General features: G+C 38.3%; 1 protein-coding gene across 16 annotated transcripts in view; it reads left to right on the top strand.

Moving 5' to 3' along the window:
• INPP4B (inositol polyphosphate-4-phosphatase type II B) overlaps positions 1–22,154 on the top strand; it is a 911,138-nt gene extending 888,984 nt beyond the window's left edge. For 7 of the 16 annotated variants that reach the window (XM_073642153.1, XM_073642224.1, XM_073642199.1 and 4 more), the window contains 2 exons: positions 4,953–5,107; positions 14,889–20,797. In XM_073642153.1, the coding sequence (XP_073498254.1) occupies positions 4,953–5,107; positions 14,889–15,063 (330 nt within the window). In that variant the 3' untranslated portion in view covers positions 15,064–20,797. Of the gene's footprint in view, positions 1–4,952; positions 5,108–14,888; positions 20,799–20,857 lie in introns of those variants that run through there. The other 9 variants (XM_073642189.1, XM_073642238.1, XM_073642249.1 and 6 more) reach the window with 3 other exon arrangements.
• The last annotated feature ends 1,530 nt before the right edge of the window (positions 22,155–23,684 follow it).

The following is a 23,684-nucleotide window of genomic DNA, read 5'->3' as shown; positions in this document are numbered from 1 at the left end:
GTTTATAATACCTCAGAATATTCTTAATTTTATAAGCTGTTTTTAGTATTCAAGGTTGGGCTGTACTCACTGTTATTACTCCAGTACCAGTTTCTTACTGTAGTTTACCAGAGGCATCCTATAGTCGTACAGGGTGATTCACTCTCTACTTTACCCAGAAAAACTCCTGTAACTTCTAAAGGAGACAGTCAACCGTACTGAAATTTGGACTGTAAATACTTTGGTTCATGAGAAGTGAGAGTACAATGAACCACAGCGACAGCGATGAGAAACATCCTCGCGCCAAGTGGTCTCACAGACTTGTTGCCCCGACAGTCATCTCCACTATGACTTGCTGCACTCCTTTCTGCTCATTGGTAGTTTGTGTGGTGCTCGCATTTCAGTGCTGCCAAATTTCTTCTCACTTGTTAACAATGTACAGATACAGTTTGGAGGAGCGTGTTTTCATTGTGAAAACTTATAGGAAAACTGAGTCCTTTAAAGAGGTGCCAAAGTGAGTTTAGAAAGAAGTTTCGAGGTCAAACTCTGCTATCCAGACCGTGTATTGAAGTCTTCTTTGATGACAGAGTAATCTCCAAGGGACTGTGGCCAACAAGATCGCCTGATTTTTTTTCTTTGGGGCCATTTGAAAGTTCGGGTGTACAGTAAGAAGCCACGAATATTACAGCCACTCCGAGAGAACGTACAGCGAGAAATTCAGGCTATGACCCCAGACTTCCTACAGAATGCATTCAACAATATGGAACGGCGCTTGCAGGCAGGCTTGGATGCGGACGGTGGACATTTTCAACACCTGATTTAAAACATCAGTTTTACATGAACCAAGATATGTACAGTTCAAATTTCAGTACGGTAGATTGTCTCTTAGAAGTTACACCAATTTTTCCAGGTAAAGTAGTGAGTGAAACAAACTGTACAACATTACTAACTTAGTACACGCCATTGGTAGGGCATCCGGTCTTGTATTGGAGGCTTACAGTAACATTCAAGCAGCTTCCTCGTAGTTGATGTTAACTGTCCAGCAATTTGCTCGTTATGATTAAGTCATGTTCCTAAATACACTGACTGTTTTGTTCTAATCTTATGATGCTGTTGTACCTGCTGTAAAGTAATCCTTGAAGATTAAATTAAATGATCTAGCAATGTCTGAACTAAGCTCCTTAAGAACTTTAAGGGTGAACGCCTGTAGGGGTTGTTTCTTCATCCAGTCACAGCTTTCCAAGAAAGTCTCCCACTCTCCTCTCTATTGGTAATGCTTACACACTTCAACAAATGCTAATACAAAATGTTCTATCCAATTTACAGCTCATTTAGACTTGTATATATCTGTCATTTTTCTGACTGGGCTGCTTCAGTGACATTTTATTTAATCTAATTTACAAATGTGGAGGATCTAATGACACTCTATGAGTGATTGTGGTAATGACATAGTGATCATATTGCAATATAAAATAGAGGCCAGGTTTATAGCTAAAGAAAGAAAACTATGGAACCACAATCAAAACATGCATATTAAGGTATATTTTAATAAAACCTGATAGTGATACATATTCTATTTTTTTTTTAATCTTATTTTTACTTATTGTAGATTTTTTCTTGTTAAACGATTATGTGGGCGGCTATTTTGACCAAGCTTGTGTTAACAGGATTTAGAAATATGCTTTTAAGCAGTCACCGGCAAGAGACAGGAGATTGTCATTTATTTCTGTAGAAGTTTTTTCTAGACATGCTGTGTGACCTGTGCAGAGGTCACTGTGCAGGAAGTGAGCCGTGACCATCATCTAGCAGATCACCTAACAGATCCTGTGTGATCTATATTTAGGTAATGATAATATAATGAGATGATGACTGGAAAGAGATCTGAGCAGAACAGGGAGTATACAGTGACTTGCAAAAGTATTCACACCCCTTGGTTTTTTACCTATTTTGTTACATTATAACCTGTGTTTAAATACTTTTGTAATCCAATTTGTGTGTGATGCATCAGCACTAAATAGTCTAAGTTGGTGAGGTGAAGTGAGAAAAATATAGGCATAACTTAAATTTGTGGGATCAAATAACTAAAAATTGGCATGTGCATATGTATTCACCCCTTTTGCTATGAAGCCCCTAAAAATTTCAGGTGCAAGCAATTACCTTCATAAGTTACATGCTTAGTGAAAGAAAGTGTATATACACACCTTTATTAAAAGGCCACAGAGGCTGCAACACCATTAAGCAAGAGGCACCACTAACCAGACAATACCATGAAGACCACGGAGATCTCCAAACAAGTCAGGTTTGGGTTATAAAAAAATATCCCAATCTCTGATGATCTACCAGAGCATCATCAAATCCATTAACATCAAATGGAACGAACATGGTACCACAACAAACCTGCCAAGAAAGGGCTGCCCACCAAAACTCTCAGCCTGGGCAAGGAGGGCATTAATCAAAGAGGCAGCACAGAGACCAGAGGTAACCCTGAGGGAGCTGCTGAGTTCTCAAGCAGAGACTTGGAGTTTCTGTTAATATGACCACAATAAGCCGTACACTCCATAGAGGTGGCTTTTATGGAATAGTGAGCAAAAAAGCCTTTACTTACACACAAAAATTGTAATGCTTGTTTTGAGTTTGCCAAAAAAACATTGGGACACTACCAATGTATGGAGAAAGGTGCTGTGGTCAGATGAGATCAAAATTGAACTTTTTGGCCATTAAGGTAAACGCTATGTCTGGCGCCAAACCAACACAGCTCATCACCCCAAAAACACCATCACCACAGTGAAACATGGTGGTGGCAGCATCATGCTGTGGGGATGTTTTTCGGCAACATGGACAGGAAGAATGGTCCGAGTTAGGGGGAAGATGGATGGTGCGAAATACAGGGATATTCTTGAGCAAAACCTGTTTAGTCTGGCAGTGATTTGAGACTGGGACTGAGGTTCAACTTCCGACAAGACAATGACCCAAAGCATACTGCTAAAGCAACACTGGAGAGGTTTAAGGGGAAATGTGTAAATGTTTAGTAGTGGCCTAGTCAAAGCCCAGACCTTAATCCAATTAAGAATCTGTGGTCAGACTTGAAAATTGCTGTTCTCCAGAGGAAATCATCTAATTTGAAGGAGCTGGTGCAGTTTTTTCTTAAGGAATGGGCAAAAATCACAGTGGCAAGATGTGGAATGCTCATAGAGACTTATCCAAAGTGACTTGCAGTTGTAATTGCCGCAAAAGGATGCGCTAAAAAATACTGACTTTAGGGGGTGAATAGTTATGTACACTGAAGTTTTCAGTTATTTTGTCCTATTTGTTGTCTGCTTCACAATAAAAAGAAAACCAAATGTTCACTTTTGTAGGCTGGTTCTTTACATGAACTGATGCAAACCCTCAAAAAATAATGGAATTCCAGGTTGTGAGGTAGCAAAACATGAAAAATGCAAAGGGGGTGAATACTTTTGCAAGCCACTGTACATATATATACTGATATGGATAATTAAAAAATGATAATAATAATATATTTAGCATAACAACTTGGTCATTTTCTAATTACACATGAAACGAAAACATTTTCTTCACCAGTTCACTGCATTTGGACATTTTTTAGTGAATGTGTTCTGCAAAACACAAGTCTATGTCCAGAGAAAAATAAAAAACAATTATGGCTCATGAAAGAAGGGGAGCAAAAACAAAAATTAGCCACAGCAGGAAACTGTTAAAGAGGTTGTTAAAAATAAAAATACTAATAGGAGCCAGTGTAATAAAATAACACTCTAGCACAAACACTTTGGTGGTTCCTGTCAGTATGTTCACTCGTCCTATATGTTACGTACATTGAAGCATTCTCATGTCATACAATCAAGCTTCACCTCTAGAGTTGTCATTTGGATGTATGATGTGTAATCATTGCAGCAAAGTAAACAGAGACTGGAGGGGGCAGCGAGTTGGCAACAAGTAGGTGAGTTATGGTTCTGTTTTATTTCATCTCATTTGCTGCTGGTGGGGTAAGATTTCCCAATCCCCTTAGTAGTAGTGTTCTGCAATATTTCTTTGGTCATGGTTTTGCACTGTTACTTCATATTATTTCATTGATGTGTGCAGTTTTATTGTGGCAATGAGTGACTTTTCTGAAGAATATTGTGAATGCCGCTTTATTCAATCCACTCCTGCTCCAGGACCCTCTTGATGCCCATTTTCACTCTATACATTTTCAGTAAAATTATTAAAATTTTTGACAGTAAGCACACTTTGAGTAAGCACTGCTGGAACAACACATTTTGTTTCCGTTTTTAGCTTTAATACCGTGATTCTTCTATTTTTAGCTTTAATAACATATTTCTATGCTTTTAACTCACAAAGAAACTACATGAAATCAAAACAGGCCATGACAATTGTTGCTCGAGTCTTTACAACGCTACGACAATGTACAATGCTACTCTTTTTTTGCAATATTTTTAAAGGAAATAATAGCTTCTGACATACATTTTTTTTAGAGCTCTTTTAGGTTCTAATCACCATGTACGGCTGAGGAGACAAAAGGATAGTTTCCATAGTAATGTAGCCCTATCTTCCATATCAATGATGTGCCTACTTTTGACGCTCAGAGTACAAGCTTCATAACCTTGTACCTTTCCTGTTGTGCAAAGCTCTTTCCACTGATGCGTGGTCATCTACGGGCTTGAACTCTACAGAACGAAGAAAGGAGATCAGCGGTGCATGACATCAGGTCTCCTCAAACATAGGCAACTTATGGGAAAACTACTTCCAGCAGTAGTACTGTGGATGGCATACATGAGACACTTAGTACAATGTGTTAAAGATGAAGCAAGTCCTCCAGTGAAACTTGAAGAAACTAGATTTTATGTCCAAAATTAGTGTTCCATTCTTCATTTTACTCTAATTATAAGTGCTTAAAACTTGTTTCTGCCTATACATGGAATACAAGTCTTATTATTAAATATTATGTGTATCCTCAGATTTGCCGGAAAATGAATGGGGTTCGATTTACTTGCTGTAAAAGTGCCAAGGACCGGACGTCTATGTCAGTCACTTTGGAGCAGTGCTCTATCTTACGAGATGAACATGACCTCCACAAAGACTTTTTCATCCGGGCTCTCGACTGCATGAGAAGGTTTGTATGAATACTTCTGTTTGCTATTAAAGCTCTCTTGCGTTATGTTATGTCTATTAAAGCTAACTTATGAGCTTATGTCTATTAAAGCTAACTTATGATTAACTTCAACTCAAGCAAGAACAACGATTAGTAAGGGGGTAGAAAGAATCTGCTGTATTTCAATAGACCTACATATCATATATGTTGTGGTGTGGCTCACTAAAGAATTAGTCAGATATTGTCACACTATAAGGGCTCGTGCACAGACACGGCCGATTTATATCCGTGGTTTTCACAGATAGCACTCATACCCATGATTTTATATGGGACTGTACCGTACACATGTTCCATTTTTTCCTAAAATCGAATGGTCTGAGGAAAAAAACGGAGACATGTCAGATTTTGATCCAAGTCAATGGGTCTGTGAAAAACATCGAACCACACTCTGATGACATCCCACTGCTGTCTGATTTTCACAGACTGGCAGAATGGAGAGGGTGGAGAAACTTTTTTTTTCTCCACTTCCGAGAAAAATTGATGCCACTCTGGTCAAACTCTGATCGGAGTCTGATCAGAATAATCAGAACATTTTTCTTGGATGGAGAGATAATAGTAGGGTGCACCTACCCTTAATGATTGAAGAAAGCTAATGTGATTCAAGTTGGTAACCTGCCTTGATAGCCCTCAGTTACATATTATAATGACATGACATAATCGTTCATGATCTGTGAGCCACATTGCAATATGATTTGTGTTGTTGAGCCACACTGAATAATTTCAGGGAAATGACTAATGCAGTAATATCCAAGTAATATAACTCTTACCCTAGTATTTGCTGCCTAGGAATGCGTTTTCATCTTATATCAAGTTCAGTAATTACCTTGAAATCCAGTGCAATAGTGTAAAATAGTGCAGCCAACAGCAGGTGAGTCGCACGCAATCTCCCGAGTAACTGAATGTGGAACACTCGGCTAGTCCAACACGTCTCCTACAACATGTTACAGATGGGGGATTCTAATCATAGGTAGATAGGAGCTTTTAACAGGTTGGAAGGGAGGGAAGCAGTAAAAACAACCAGAGAAGAGGTTTAACTTATTCCGCACTAGTACTACAACTTTTGTAACCAACTTTGTCAAGCTACTTTTTTTTTTATCATTAAACCTTCGCAGTTATTTACATTCATACAATACAAATCCAGAAATTTACACCTAAAATTGTTACACAATTATGATGCAAATTACTGTACACTTTACTTATAGGAGCCTGATAAGAAAGACATTGCTGAAATCTGTGTTTTAACACCTACTTCCTGCCGTCTTCAGATTACATAGTAAAAACCTGCTGACAGATTCCCTTTAAGTGTGTATGTTAGAAAAATTAGGTAAAAAATTACCCAATGGTGTGTTGTGATGCTTACAGCCCCTCTTCAATTATTCAGTTCACTATCCTTGAGGTGCCATCCATACACATTGACATACTGGGTCCTCCAGTTTTTCTCCTAATAAAATAGCTGCTTTCTGACCCAAACATAGAACTACCCTAAAATAAGTCCCAGCATTCCCAAATAGTTTTGTTTGAAAACTAGTTTATTAAAGCAGATTATTAATAGTGATTATTAAGATAGGTCATTAATATAACATCAGTAGGGGTCTCTGCACCCTGCTCCCTAATGTCTCCATACTGCAGGGCAAGAGTCTCTTGTGGCTCTCCAGCTGCTGCAAAACTATAACTCCCAGTAAGCATGGTGGGAGGTGGAGAACACTGCTGTGCGGAGCGGATTATCAGTAAATCTAGATCGAGAAAATGAATGTTGCATATTATGCTAACTGGGCAGCAATTTTCTTTAGATATTCATAATGTCTACTAAGTCGCCTGGCTTGTATAAGAATATATTCCTTTTTATACTAGCTTTTTTCTGTCTTCCAAATCAAATCCAGCTCATTTCAGTATTGAATGTATCAGCTTCTTACTATTTTTTTTTCCTTTAAATTAGCTACCCTTTCTCTGGAACACCAAGTTCTCTATTGATGTGCACTTGAAGCTAGTTATAAAGCAACCTAATGACTCTTCATAAATAAGCCTGTCTTCTAGCAGCGTTTAATAAAATGCTCCCTGCGTTCTTTGACAATTAAATGGTTTTAGGTTTGATTTGAATGCATAAGTTATTTGCGCTTGCAAGTCACGAAATGCCGGAGTCTTGCACATATAATAAAAAAAATCATTTGTTAGGTCTTGTAGGGGGAAATAATGATCTGTCCTGTGAACCTCAGCAGGGATGTAGATCGATATAATTATAAAGAAATGCTATGAATTACTGAGAAAACTGGATCAGCAGTTTCTGCTACCTGAACATAAGAGAACAGTAGCGAGACAAGTATTGCTTGCAGCATGCTGATGTACTTACACATCACACCATGAAGTGGCTGCCAAACAGGGGAATGGGCCAAATCCTGATTTTCCTCTAGTTAGTAAAAACACTTTTAATCCTCAGAAGACCACTTTTGAAAGCTATTGAGCACAAAACAGGAGATATTCAGTCATATTATCCTACTGCTTCTGTATTATATTTTTCCTGTTTATACCATTATGAGAACTCTTGATAGCATACCACTTAGGGGCAGACATATCATTGGTGCAACCTGTGCTGCCGCACAGGGGCCCAAGAGGTAAGGAGGGAAATTTCTGCCTCCAAAGCAGGAGGAATTGTGCATTATCATGAGATATTGGACTTTAAAGGGCCCATATATTTTTCTTGCACAGGGCCCTTTTCTGTCTGTGTCCACCAGTGATGCCACTTCATATACAGGAATCTGTAACACACTTTTTAGTAATCTAAGGTGTCTGGGTGTCCATAGAGCATTATTAATCAGTGCATAATACTCATTTATAGCTCTATTTGACATTTTAGGCTAAATGGCTATAAGGTCTAATGCTATAGATGGCTATAGAGACTAAAACAAATTGAAAACCTGTGTTGAGCTCCAAGGTCTTTCTACACCAAACCAGCACCATTTGAGTGAGGACTAGGTCAGGTCTATGGCAGAGCAGGATTTAAATAAGATTTTTTCCTATAACCGCACCCTCACCTGATTATCATCTGTCACACCATGCACTTGTTTTATATATAGTCTACATGCTTCCATGCAGCTCAGCCTCCTCTTTTTTTCCCTTAGGTCTACATCCTGATTTGTAGCTCTAATCCTGCATTGTATCCCTATGTGCTTTTCTATAAATCCTATGATACATCTGTATAGCAGAACATGGCCATCTAAGCCCATTACCATCTCTGTCTGCTAGGATGACACTGCTAGTATGACATCCTTCTGTCTCGATTTTCCTAATTAGGAAGATATATTATAGATATCTTGTCAGGAGGCTGAACTGCGATCACCTACATTATAATAGTACCCGCAGGCTCTGTGCAATTATCATCATTATCTAGGAACTTTTTCACCTGTGCATAACTTCAGTGGTACAGTACATCCAATTTCATCATATAGGAACTTTTTTTGACTGAGATGATGACCCACTCCAGAGATCATAAAGGTTGTAATTACCAATAAGTCACCATGAGATCACATAACCTACTGTGGGGAAAAAAAGTATTTAGTCAGCCACTAATTGTGCAAGTTTTCCCACTTAAAAAGATGAGAGAGGCCTGTAATTGACATCATAGGTAGACCTCAACTATGAGATACAAAATAAGAAAACAAATCCTGAAAATCACATTGATTTGGAAAGAATTTTTTTTTTTAAATTTTGGTGGAAAATAAGTATTTGGTCAATTACAAAAGTTCATCTCAATACTTTGTTATATATCCTTTGTTGGTAATGACAGTGGTCAAACGTTTTCTGTAAGTCTTCACAAGGTTGGCACACACTGTTGCTGGTATGCTGGCCCATTCCTCCATGCAAATCTCCTCTAGAGAAGTGATGTTTTGGGGCTGTCGCTGGGCAGCATGGACTTTCAACTTCCTCCAAAGGTTTTCTATAGGGTTTAGATCCGGAGACTGGCTAGACCTTGAAATGCTTCTTACAAAGCCACTCCTTTATTGCCCTGGTGGTATGCTTGGGATCATTGTCATGCTGAAAGACCCAGCCACGTTTCATCTCCAATGCCCTTGCTGATAGAAGGAAGTTTGCACTCAAAATCTCACGATACATGGCCCCATTCATTCTTTCATGTACACGGATCAGTCGTCCTGGTCCCTTGGCAGAGAAACAGCCCCAAAGTATGATGTGGCCACCCCCATGCTTCACAGTAGGTATGGTGTTCTTTGGATGCAACTCAGCATTCTTTCTCCTCCAAACACGCCGAGTTGTGTTTCTACCAAACAGTTCTACTTTGGTTTCATCTGACTATATAACATTCTCCCAATACTCTTCTGGATCATCCAAATGCTCTCTAGCAAACTTCAGACAGGCCCGGACATGGAATGGCTTAAGCAGGGGTACACGTCTGGCACTGCAGGATCTGAGTCCCTGGCGGCGTAGTGTGTTACTGATGGTAGCCTGTGTAACATTGGTCCCAGATCTCTGCAGGTCATTCACTAGATCCCTCCTTGTGGTTATGGGATTTTTGCTAACCGTTCTTGAGATCATTTTGACCCCATGGGGTGAGATCTTGTGTGGAGCCCCAGATCGAGGGAGATTATCAGTGGTCTTGTATGTCTTCCATTTTCTAATTATTGCTCCCACAGTTGATTTCTTCACACCAAGCAGCTTACCTATTGCAGATTCAGTCTTCCCAGCTTGGTGCAGGGCTAAAATTTTGTTTCTGGTGTCCTTCGACAGCTCTTTGGTCTTCACCATAGTGGAGTTTGGAGTGTGACTGTTTGAGGTTGCGGACAGGTGTCTTTTATACTGATAACAAGTTCAAACAGGTGCCAGTACTACAGGTAATGAGTGGAGGACAGAGGAGCCTCTTTAAGAAGAAGTTACAGGTCTGTGAGAGCCAGAAATCTTGCTTGTTTGTAATTGACCAAATACTTATTTTCCACCAAAATTTGAAAAAAATTTCTTTCCAAATCAGACAATGTGATTTTCAGGATTTGTTTTCTCATTTTGTCTCTTATAGTTGAGGTCTACCTATGATGTCAATTACAGGCCTCTCTCATCTTTTTAAGTGGGAGAACTTGCACAATTGATGGCTGACTAAATACCTTTTTTCCCAACTGTAACTGAAGAAAGGTATACCAGGAATTGCAAGATAAAAAGGAACAAGTAAATAATGGAATACTAACTGAATGATGTATATTAGAGCAGGGTTCCCCAACTCCAGTCCTCAAGGCCCACCAACAGGTCATGTTTTCAGGATTTCCTTAGTATTACACAGGTGATAATTGCATCACCTGCACAGGCAATAATTCCATCACCTGTGCAATACTAAGGAAATCCTGAAAACATGACCTGTTGGTGGGCCTTGAGGACTGGAGTTGGGGAACCCTGTATTAGAGGACTAGCGACAGGATGAATTTAAAAAATAAAATCTACTTAAAATATTTAACAATTTTGGTAGATCTCTGTTGCTCTATATTTTGAACAGGTCACAATTGTGGATCAAGCAACACTATGGATGAAATGTGATTGTCTTAGAGGCATTAGCAGACAGATCCCAACCTGATTCCCATGCAAGTAAAATTTTAAGGCAGCAGAAATAATTTTGGCAAATCAGTTTTACAGTCTAAGCATGTAACAGCCCTCCTTAATTAAAGCTCAGAGACAATTTTCCTATCCAGTAGCTGCTAGAATCACATAATGCTAGCCATTGTGTTTATTCTTTCACTGCAGGTTTCTAATATTCTTTGTACATTTTGGGTCTTTAACACCATGAGCAATGATAAAATGGCTGAAATTTAGTGAGGTGTAGAGGAGAAGTGACCAAAGCAATGCTCTTCTCTGATATCACTTCCTACTCTACAGCTATTGGCTGAAGCTTCACCTCTCTGATTTCCAGGACTTCCAGCACCCTGCTACTCTTTACAGTTACAGTGGATCAGAGATCTCCCAGTATTACTAGTTATCACCCGTAACATACAACCATTTTCTAATTTCTGTGGTATTTAGAAACTATCATGTACAGAGCGGTTTCAAAACATGCTTTTGAAAGTCCAGAGCAAAAGAATAAAGAAAATGTCCAAAATAATCATTTTTGAGAAGTATATTGCCCAATAGACTTTATAATTTAGATGGTTGGAACTTGGAAAGAAACGGGTCAGGGTTCTGTAAATATTATGTAGATGGCCAGAAGATTATTTTTAAAATTGTTGCTTTTTAATCTAGTCCTTGAGTGTTATTAAAGGGGTTGTCCACTACCAGGACAACACCTTCTTGATCAAAATGTTTGGCACCGATAAAATAATAAAGCTTATACTCCTCTCCCATGCTGGTGGCATTCCAGCAGTGTCAGCACTTGTGGTCCCAGGGCTCCCCTGCTGTTGTTGTGACACGTGACGATGGCGCCCAATCAACGCTGGCGCCAATGTCCCCGCCTTTGGACAAATCGAACATGAAGAGGAAGTCAGGGCTGAGGCGGCTCTCTCACTTCCTCTTCATGTTCAATTCGACAGGAGACAGGGCCAGTGACGCCAGAGCTGATTGGGTGCCGGCGTCATGTGTCACAATAACAGCACGGGAGCCCCGGGACCACAAGTGCTGACACTGCTGGAACAGTGCCGGCATGGGAGGTGATTACAACCTTTATCATTTTATGGGGTCCAAGCGAGGGATATAAACAGGGGTTGTCCTAGTAGTGGACAACTTCTTTAAATACATTCTAGCAAAATCACCTACATTCATGTCTTTGTCTGGAAAGTACCATATCGAATTTTCTTTTAAACACAAATGCCGCTATTCTGATGAAGAAGTTCATGTTAGATCTCCAGTTAATCTGAAATTTTTACTTTTGTATCTAATTTGTGTTAGAAGGGGAATGACAAGCTGAAAGGGTGTATATTGATTATCCTTTTAAACAGACTCTAAATCTTCCATCTTAACATTTCATAGATCCCTTGACAGACTATTTCCTCCCAAATAAAGCATGCAAAATATGTGCCAGCTTGATGTGTAGCCGCCATAAGAAATGAAATGTAATATCTAACCAACCATTACCTGGTACTAAATTTCTCAGTAGAAGTATGTGTGTGTTAAGAAGTCAAGAATAGTGTATTATCCAAGTATGTCAGAAGTGGTATAATCACAACTCCATTTGTTATTAAAGAATGTAATCAGCACTGTACCCCCCCAAAAAAAAACCAAAGTTCACATTTTATTCTGTATGACTATTCTGTTTGTGTTTACTGCTATAGACACGTTTGGGCATGTCTGACCGTAAGCTGTATTATTAGTATTGCATTGTAAGTTTTACATTACATTTTAATTGGCAATCATACAGTTATTATAAGAAGAATATGTTGATCTCTAAGTAAACTTACAACTATCTTTTCTGCTGTCTGAGGTGAACAGTGATCTGGTGCCCCCAACTTTGGTCTAGGGTGGGTAGTAAGGGACAGCCACCGGTAACAAAGAAAAAAAAGACAGAACTTTTCTGTTCACATGATGTAGATATTGATCTTATAAATCCTATACAGCTGTATAGAAAACGTTTCTAAGATGATAAATTGCAGTTTTTAGATCATAAAAGCCACCAATATATCATACCTATCCTAATATGCACAATCACAGATGACAGAGTTGTTGTCTTACCACAGTGCTTATAGCACCAGGTTTTCCATACTACGCTCTGCTTGTGCTTTGATGATCAGATGAGCTCTTTTTTTCCCTTCATTTCAATGATCAGTAAAAGTGCTATGACCCAGACCTTCACCGATCAAAGACTCAGACATGAGGCTATTATGTATTAAAAGTTTAATTTATATTTAAAGCACCACTCCAGCATTTTTTTTATTTCAGTGCTGGAATGGTACTACTAATCCACGTTCCCTGACCCAAATCTTATAGTTACCAGCTGCCGTCTTTGGTTCTTCCTGGCGCCTCTCTGGTCCCATGCCACCATCTTGTTACCGCAACTTCTGACTGACCAAAAGTCAGCGGTAACAGTCACAAGCTCTCAATGTAAGTTTAGGAGAGCCAGGACGAGGCCAGAACGAGGCTGTCATAGACTTACAATGAGTTGTGACTTCTGGATTGCTCCAGCAAACACTGGAGCGATCTGGCATGTCACAAATTGCTGATGACCGACCAGAGCGGCGCGAATAAAAGATAAAGACAGCGGCTGGTAAGTATAAGACTAGGGGCAGGAAACTTAGAATAGTAGCACCACTCCAGCGCTGCGATAACAAAAAAAGCTGGAGTGGTGTTTTAAGGAGGATCTGTAAACAGATTTCACAATGCAACATTCATTAATAAATTTAATAAATAGATCTTTTAGACCTGACGAACCTACTTCAAATATCCAGGTCTGGATAGTTGAATAGTCGCCATATTAGAATTAATATTTTATGAGTCCAGTAAGAGAGCTTATGAGTCCAAGTGTATTCATTCTCCAATGAAACAGGCAGACTGACAAGTGCAGCTTGTACTGAGCAGTGTGAGATTTCAGCAGCAGGGAAGAAAGACAGGAGATGTCAATCAAGCCAGCTAGGGAGAGCCTGAGCATAAATTTTCAAAAAGGATTATATCGTCAGGTCATTGAGATCTATCCAATAATGTATGCAGCTCGTAATGTAAAATCTGGTGACAGATCAGTATTACAGGAACATTACAAGGCAAAAAATAAGATAAAGTATTAGGAACAATAAATAAAGCTATGAACAATAGCAATGCACTAGAATAGTTTATTTAATAGATACCATATAGAATAATCCCCACATATTTCATTATTTATTTCCTTTGTTCATACAATCTCTTACAGATTGAACGCTAATGTATACATATTCCCCAATAATAAGTGTTGTACAGATTAAATGCTAATGTATACATGCTCTCAAATAATATATGCAGAAACTTTAATTTAATGTCCTGTATTTCAGAATGGTGAGATAAAAAAGAAATAATGAGGCCTCGGCCCTAAAGGGGTTACAACATTCAGTTCATTCAGTAGCCTGTTGACAGGAGACAAAAAGATATATATATATATAAAGTTTTCACTAGTGTTGAGCGAGTATGTTCTGTCCGAGTATGCTCTGGCCGAGTTCCGAATATTTACAGCTGCTCGGTGATATGGTTCAATCGCTCCCGTGTGCATGATTTGCAACTGTTTGACAGCTTTAGTACATGTGAGGAATGTGTAAGAAATAGACATACCTCACATGTATTAAAACTGTCAAACAGTCACAAATCATGCACACGGGAGCGATTCAAACATATCACTGAGCAGCTGTAACTACTCGGAGCTCGGCCCGAGTGTACTCGGCGAAAGGGTTAATAGAACATACTCCCTCAACACTAGTTTTCACTGGTTAGGTCTAGGCCCTGAATCTACCTCTATTTACTAGCTAAGTAACCACTTGGGGACGTTATTTCTTATTTCCTGTTGAACTCCTCATGAGATATCTGTATCTTAAGTCTTTCCTTTATTCTTTTTGTAATTTCTCTTTCCCTCTTTTTTATTGCCATCTCTTCTATCAGTAGCACCCCTCTTTAAATCCCCTGCTGTCGCTTATTCCTGGATTATTAGCTTTTACTTTGTAATATAATCCTAGTTATAACATACATCTATAATAAACCAAATAATTTTTTCCCCTTTGCATGTCGTTTTGTTCTTTTTCTACTAGAATATGTATGTACTAACTTTCCTGTAATGCTGTTCTGTTTGTTCCTAACTTTTCCTGTCTAACAGTGGTCAAGCCCAGGGAATTCTGAATGAGTCGGATGATCCAGAGAAAGGCTGTGTAGCAGATAACAAGCCAACCTCTCGTCACTTCTACCCCGTTGCTCTGCTTCTTGTCAGCTCACACTTGTTGGTTGTGTGGCTAATCCTGAGTCTTGCGTTGCTATTAGCCAAATATCAATAATATGCACTTTCTTCTTCTTCTGTTTCATTTATCAATAGCAATGTCCTTAGTTTGTAAATTATATCTGCAGTTCTTTGTACCTTAAAGTGTGTCCTTTGTAGGCTTGCCCATGTGTATTTTTCCATTAATTTCTCCATGTACATCTAGTATTGTATTCAGATTACTTTGTGATATTTCTTGAAACGACTGGAGGAAGAAAGTATAATTTATGTTCCACTGTCTCATCTAGATCATAGGGCTTATTATGTTTATGATTATTGGTTTATTCTGTTTTGTTTAACTTCAAAGCCCCATTCTTACAACAAATCTTGTATAATTTTGCCCATAACTTTTTATTTTTTTTTGGCAAAGATCAATATACCGGGAATTAGCTTGTGTACAAGATTGATCAAAGTAGCATGTTTTCTTAACATAACTACTTAGTATATATCTTTGTCTTGGACTTTTTATTATATCATAATGGTATTTTGTACTCATGTAATTTGTTTTTTTGTTTAAAGGACACTTATGAAAACGTGTGTACAGGAAAAAATGTGATATAAGCCATATGGGACATTTCAAAATATGTGTTATTTTAGGCTGTATGGAAAATATGGTGGAACAAAGAATCCCAGTGGCTTCATTGTACAAAGCTGTATGTTGGAGATATTCATTCCCAGAAGCAATGTCTCTAGGGAAAAAAATACTTCATACTATGGCATCCAACACAGGACTCAATTTTTATTGTTGAATTCTGTACAAAAATATTTTTTCATCATGCCTCCATATCAATTCAAGGGAATAGAGGTTTAGTAGGGCCATATAAATGTATAGGGGTGCACTATTACATCTCCATGCAACACAAATTTTGTACGGAGATGTCACAAAGACATTTGCATCATTCCTAAATTCCCCTTTACATGGGACAATAATTGTCAAGCAAGCCTTCATAAGAGCACTTGATTTTTATTCATTGGCCTGTGTAAAAAGGCAGGCAATTAGTCAACTAGCAAGCAAAACACTTGGTCGCTGATAGGATCTTTCATGGCGGCCATTAAATCATAGTAGTTGGCAGTACATTTCCCCAGGTGAACAGGAGATATGCTGCTAACATTTGACGTGCTGTATGGGGACAGAAGAAATGTATTAACCATTGTTCTGTCCTTATACAGTTTTGTCAAGTCGTGTGGACAAGACAATTAATGAGAACTGATCGACTTTTATATGGTAAATGGGCCATTACCCCAACAAAATGGTATGAGGTTGTCAATTGGGGAACTTGCCATCAATGCACTCGAAAAGTAGGGGTAAAAGCAGTCAGCCTTTTCATTGGTGAACAGTTGACTCTAATCTTGCGATTTAGAGTGCACTGGTGGTAACTTCCCGAGGCTGTCTATACATGTTAAACAGAACTGGCCAACTATCTACTGCACTTATTTAACTCCACCCCGATCCCGATGCACATGACAAGGGAGGGAAGAATCAAGCAATTGGATAATAATAATGTCCGATATTTTGTTGCCAAAGGAGATAAGCTGCTGCCAGAAAACACGTGCATTTGTGGATGAGCTGCATGTGCAAATTATGGGAAGAATTAGAAGGAATGGTTATTACCTGATGAAATCTTGGTCCACCAGCTATCAATAGTCTATGGTCCCCTATATACACTTGAAATCTTTGTGACCGTAAAATTGAAACACATCAGATAGTGACTGTTTCTTTATTTTTGGAAACTCAAGGATTTAATGGGGCTTTTCCTTTCCTCTTCTAATACGTTTAGCATCAATATTCATAGCTGTTCGTAGTTATATTGGGCATTTTGACAGCTACCTGTACACATTCTTTCTATAGTGGTCCACATTAACTGTTTATGTTAACCTGTGTGGTGACAAGGCAGTATTCCACTTTCTCATTTCATCGTGGGACGTCCACACTGCGTTCTTCATCATAGTAGCTTGCCCTTTGTAATTAATTTCATTAAAGCCATGCATATTTTATTATGGTACATTTCATTTCACAACTTTAAGCATTCCATATGTATGTAAATAAATCCCAAGGAATCTAAAGTCACCAGATGCTTTATTTCAAGAATATCCAATATACAATACCGCACCAGTAATGTGTACCATGTTTATTCACGACGAGGCCAGAGGATATATATCAGCCTGTTTATTTGGAGTATTTTATTAGAATGCTATCAAATAATAGCCATGTCTAACCTTTTATTCATTGTATTAGAATACTATATTTTGGACACAGACACTGCAGTTGTGATGGTGTGGGGCCTGTGCATAGCACTTTACTCTTCCTTGATGCATAAAAAATTTATTTTTCTCAATGAAATCAATGACACACAAAATATGGGCTCCTAGACTTGTTTGTATGATAAATTTATACAATACAGATCATAAGTACACTTAATGTTCGTATAATTTTTTGTTTAAAGGGAATCTGTCAGTAGGATGAACCCTCCTAAGCCGTCTATATGGGCATGTAGGTTACAGGAAGCTGAATAAAATGGTACCTTGATATAACTCATGCAGATCAGTGTTCGGCCCACAGTCCTGAACAGTTCATTTACATAAGAAAAATGTGGATTTCTCTGGAATAAGACATTAGATCGCAGATATCAAGGTATCATTTTATTCAGCTCCCTATGACCTTCATGCCCATATAGTTTGCTGAGGAGGGTTGGTCCTACTGATAGATTTCCTTTAAACTACAGGTTACAAAGTGTAGAATACGTACATCGCCAACTAACTCACTGACTAGTGATTTTTTGTGCAGTCAAATTCACGAATATGATAATCATTGTATATAGATATTCAATTATAAACTTGGAATTTCTTTAAACATGCAAAGAAAGCAAATCTATGGAAATGTAGTAGTTATTGCTATGGGAAACCAAGGAAGTATAACTTACACTATGGAAAAAACATGATAAAACCATATAAACCCTATATTTTTATGTGATTCTATAATATCGCTACTTTTAAAAGTTAGCTATTTTAAATAGCATGAAATAATAACTATAATTTTGTGATGGACCTTCCACTACGGCTCACACTTAAGATCCATCAATCCTGTCAACATTATCTTATTATTAATATAAAAAATGCAATGAAAAATATTGATAAAATAATTTCTTAATGTAATGTACAATGTAACATGAACTTAAGAGGTTTGCTGACAAAGTAAAGGGGGCATGGAGATTTCACTTTATAGTCCTATTTCACTTTATGAGACTGTCGGCATTACAGTAGCTGAACCTGTCAGCTAAGGTTGTGTTCAGATATGCGTTGCAGCTTTCTTTTATTACACACCTGATGAACATCAATAACTTACAATAGGGTTCCTCAGGGTGATGTTGTGGTATCCTTTGTTTTGACAGGAAGGATATATTGCATACAATACTGTTTACGACCAACTGAGCTGAGCCTCCTGTGAAAATGAGAAAAGAGCCTAAGGGGCCCCATTGATAACTGACTGCCAAACTATGGTTCGGCTGATCATTCTACCGGCAGCTATTTCTCTTGACTCCATACACAGGCTCACTCACTCTGCCAAGCTTTCCTGTATTTCTATGAGAGAGCCACTGCCAGACTCCTCTGGCGGCAGCTTATCTTGCCGAGAACAAAAGCATCGGCAGTCTGAAATTGGATATGCCAGATCCTTATCTTTCCCAATATGAACTGTTAAGGGTGAATCGGGAGCCCACCATACACATTGGACTGTCGGCTGAGCAAGAAGATATCAGTAGATTTGGCCAACCATAGTCTAATGTGTTTAGGGTCCTTAAAGCCAAAGGTTCACATCAGAGCAGTATGTGTAGATGCATTGTTATGAAGGCTCACTGATACTAACAATTCATATGTCTTAATGAGATGCCAGAAATTTTTCAAGCCATCGGTCCAACTCTTTGAACAGGTTGAGCCTTAATATAGCTTAAAGTAAATACTACATTTTCTTGATGTCTTTTCTTTTATATAAGTATAAAAGTTAAAATAGATTTTCCATGTGCTGTTCCAATTATGTATTATTACTATAGAGAACTGTAGTTCTAGGCAGTCTAATTGATGCCAGGTTGCGAACATCAAGGTATTCCTAATTTATCAATTATGTCAACTACCTTTACATTAATATGACTGAGTAATTTCGGGAATTAGATAAACATGTTGCCTTTATAGAATCTATCAAGTATTGAAACTTTCAAGGGTACGCCAAAAACGCAATTGCTCATCTCTATAGGAATTGGAGCCCACATGAAAATATATATATATATATATATATATATATATATATATATATATATATATAAAAATTCCTAAAGAACTGAGTTACATATTGCTCTTACAGCACAAAAGAAGAATAGAACAATGCACCTTAAGAAAGTCATAAAGGGCTAAGCATGTTCCTTGTCTTTCTCACTATAATTTCATGCGTCTGCCTGAGACATTTCTTTTCTTATGGTTTCTGCTCATCAAGCTTAATTCTGCCTTGTTGCCACAATGTCTACAGTGTTTCCCTTTTGTGTATGTTTTGTTTGCTTTTTCTTGTCTTTCTCCTTTCTGTAGGAAAGTGCAAACAATTTTTCTACTTTGTCAATATGCACTATTTCTTTGTAAAATATTTTTTTTTCTTAAAAAAAAAAAATGAACTAGATAAACTTTAAAATGTATTATAAATAATAGAAATAACAAACTGAATTATATAAAATAATAGTTGAAATTTTATCTGCAAATCTATATGGCCAGATTCAATAAATGCCTTATTCTTTTATGTGACAAGTAAAGATTTAGACACTTAAGACTAGATAGTTCTGATTCTGAATATTTTTTGATACTGTATAAAGATTGGTGACAAAATTATAACTGAGCGTGCTTGACAACAAGGTGCAATACCCAAGGCCACTTACAAGATTAAAGTCATAATTTTATCAGAGCTACTACAAACGATAGGAACATCTCCTAGTCGTAAACTAATTAGAATGGACTTGACCACCACCACAAAACCATCACAACTTAGACAGCAATTATATGGGGAATTATAGGGATTGAAGTGCATCTAGCAAAATAATATTGTTCGTCTTTCTTCAGAATTTAGGCTTCACTTGTATCATCAAAATGAATACATTTTATAATGCATTTTATAAGCATTTTTGCATTTTATCCTCTTGGTACATGTGGATTCTAGAACAAACTTTGAAAACCTCTTAGTTTCGAGAGATACAAGAAAACCAATTGATCAGGAAGAAAAAGAAATCAGAGATAAATTGCTTTCTCCTACGTGTTGTTAGCTTGCCTAATAGAATCTGTCACCAAACAAATGAATGATAAAGAATTTGCAGTACCACTTATGACCACTACACAAGGTCTGGCACTGTGCCACTTCTGATACGCTGCAGCACCTCCAGTCAGCTGATCAGTGAAGGTGCCAGGAGTTGGACCTCCACCAATTAGACATTGATGAACTAACTTGAGATATTATCAATACTAAAGTCCTAGAAAAAAACCTTTAAGCAAAGTTTGGTATGAATATAGAGACTATAGGTTTGCTTGGTTTTCTGTAGAGTACCAGACATTGAGTCCAAAGCTGGTTCAAATGATAAATGCAAGTATGAGTATTTCTGAGGGCATTTTTTACATGTATCTGGCCTTTGGATTTAAAAATGTAAGATGTATCATCACTTGTGAAAAAAATGTATAGTTGAAACCTTGTTATTTTTACTCAAAGACTGCGACACTGCAATGAATAAATAAAACCTATTTCTTTATATCCTGTCTTATGAAGTTGTGCTTTCTTTTCCTCTTCCCAGAGAAGGATGCCGCATAGAGAATGTGATGAAGAATATCAAATGCAGAAAGTATGCTTTCAACATGATACAGCTCCTGACATTCCCAAAGTACTACAGACCACCAGAGGGGACATATGGAAAAGTTAACAATTAAGAGATCCTATTTGTAGATATCACAGAAATGCACAACCTGGACTAGTTAGCTTAGTAACTAAGTGTACCATTCCTCAGATGTAATCTAAGAATTTTAGGATTTAAAGGAAATGTTAAAAGCCAACTTTTTACGCAGATCCATAAACAATGGTGCTCTATTAAGATTATCATGTGTAAAACACCACTTAAGAAATTAATACCTTAATATACAGATGCCAGTATTGAAACAAATGAATCTTAACAACTTCCAAAGTATCTTATATTGTGTTTAATACAAAAGACAAGGATATATGTCAGACATTACTTTTCAAGATTACCTTCTCTTTGAGGAACCTCAACTTCCTTAACTTGTACTCAGTGAACTTCAACTTTCAAGTTGTCCTTTGAATGTATTCAGTATGTCTAATGTTGTAGTAGGACACAAAGACCAAATGAGACAAAAAATATTTAAAATGTACATAATGATATGCTATTTATTTGTAAATGTATTTGAGATCCGAGCCATGGTCTCAAGTGACTTTTTGGTCAACAGATGGAGGCATTCTCATGTATAGCACTCATTGCTTTATGACTCGATGTTGTATCACATGACTGACAACCTAAAATGAGACATAAAGGCTTGGCTGTATGAAGGTTTGTAATGGGACATGTGCATTTATACTGACACTGGCACATGCCTGCATAGTCATTAACTTTACATTTGTTACCAAAAATGTAAGATTACATTGAAGTTTGTGTCTTTTTTACTGTATTTTAGAGTTGATGTAGTGTTAAATCTAGTGAATTTTTTATTACTTTTATACAAAATAGCTAGCTGGTTTACAACTGATGGATATGAAAGTTACTCCTGCTGGTATTTGGAGTTATCTTCACCACTTTTCAGATCCTGGCTGTGGTTTTTCATACAGTTTGTTTCTAGCCAAATGGATTTTTTTGATTGGTCGATTATAGTACCAGTATTTAGTAGTGGTTTATTTCTCACATCATTCGCTTATGTTCATGCACACATTACTTTCATGTCATAATTAAAGTGAATGTATTCTGTGTTCGAGTGTTCTGATATTTGGCCATCTTCACTCGTCTTGTGTTTCCCATATGGCCGTTGTTCACTGTACATCGTGTGTGTGTTTTTCTATTTTAATTTAAATAAATATTTTTGCTGTTTTTTGTTAGTTTCTTTCTTTGTTATTCTTACATCAATCTAAAGAACATATCACATATAGCATACCTATTTTTCATATGAAAACCATCTTTTTCATCATATACATTAGACTTTTATCATGAGATCTTGTATGGGGAATAGTAGACCTCACTGACTGTCTTACCTAAAAAAAGAGTTTTTACTGTATTTGGGTATTTTTTTGATTGTCCAAAGCATGGAAGTTGTCTGATGCCTCTCCAGCCTTAATAGATATGTTTCTGAATAACTTCTAATATACACTGCTCAAAAAATAAAGGGAACACTTAAGCAACAGAAGATAACTCCAAGTGAATCAAACTTCTGTGAAATCAAACTGTCCACTTAGGAAGCAACACTGATTGACAATCAATTTCACATGCTGTTGTGCAAATGGAATAGACAATAGATGGAAATTATTGGCAATTATCAAGACACCCTCAATAAAGGAGTGGTTCTGCAGGTGGGGAGCACAGACCACATCTCAGTACCAATGCTTTCTGGCTGATGTTTTGGTCACTTTTGAATATTGGTTGTGCTTTCACACTCGTGGTAGCATGAGACAGACTCTACAACCCAGAGAAGTTGCTCAGGTAGTGCAGCTCATCCAGGATGGCACATCAATGCGAGCTGTGGCAAGAAGGTTTGCTGTGTCTGTCAGCGTAGTGTCCTGAGGCAGGAGGCGCTACCATGAGACAGGCCAGTACACCAGGAGACGTGGAGGGGGCCGTAGGAGGGCAACAACCCAGCAGCTGGACAGCTACCTTCACCTTTGTGCAAGGAGGAACAGGAGGAGCACTGCCAGAGCCCTGCAAAATGACCTCCAGCAGGCCACAAATGTGCATGTGTCTGCACAGTTAGAAACCAACTCCATGAGGGTGGTATGAGGGCCCGAAGTCCACAGATGGGGGTTGTGCTCACAGCCCAACACCGTGCAGGACGCTTGGCATTTGCCACAGAACCCCAGGATTGGCAAAGTCGCAACTGGCGCCCTGTGCTCTTCACAATTGAAAGCAGGTTCACACTGAGCACATGTGACAGACGTGGCAGAGTCTGGAGACGCCGTGGAGAGCGATCTGCTGTCTGCAACATCCTTCAGCATGACCGGTTTGGCAGTGGGTCAGTAATGGTCTGGGGTGGCATTTCTTTGGAGGGCCTCACAGCCCTCCATGTGCTCACCAGAGGTAGCCTGACTGCCATTAGGTCCTGAGATGAGATCCTCAGACCCCTTGTGAGACCATATGCTGGTGCGGTTGGCCCTGGGTTCCTCCTAATGCAGGACAATGCCAGACCTCATGTGGCTGGAGTGTGTCAGCAGTTCCTTCAAGATGAAGACATTGAAGCTATGGACTGACCTGCCCGTTCCCCAGACCTGAATCCGATTGAGCACATCTGGGACATCATGTCTCGCTCCATCCACCAACGTCCCGTTGCACCACAGACTGTCCAGGAGTTGGCGGATGCTTTAGTCCAGGTCTGGGAGGAGATCCCACAGGAGATCATCCGCAACCTCATTAG

The sequence above is a fragment of the Phyllobates terribilis genome, unplaced genomic scaffold, assembly GCF_046119375.1.
Source record: "Phyllobates terribilis strain yellow unplaced genomic scaffold, ASM4611937v1 Scaffold_1__5_contigs__length_1240528914, whole genome shotgun sequence".
Taxonomy (NCBI): Eukaryota; Metazoa; Chordata; class Amphibia; order Anura; family Dendrobatidae; genus Phyllobates; species Phyllobates terribilis.
The sequence above is the reverse complement of the archived record's forward strand: the minus strand, read 5'-3'. Positions and strand labels throughout refer to the sequence as shown.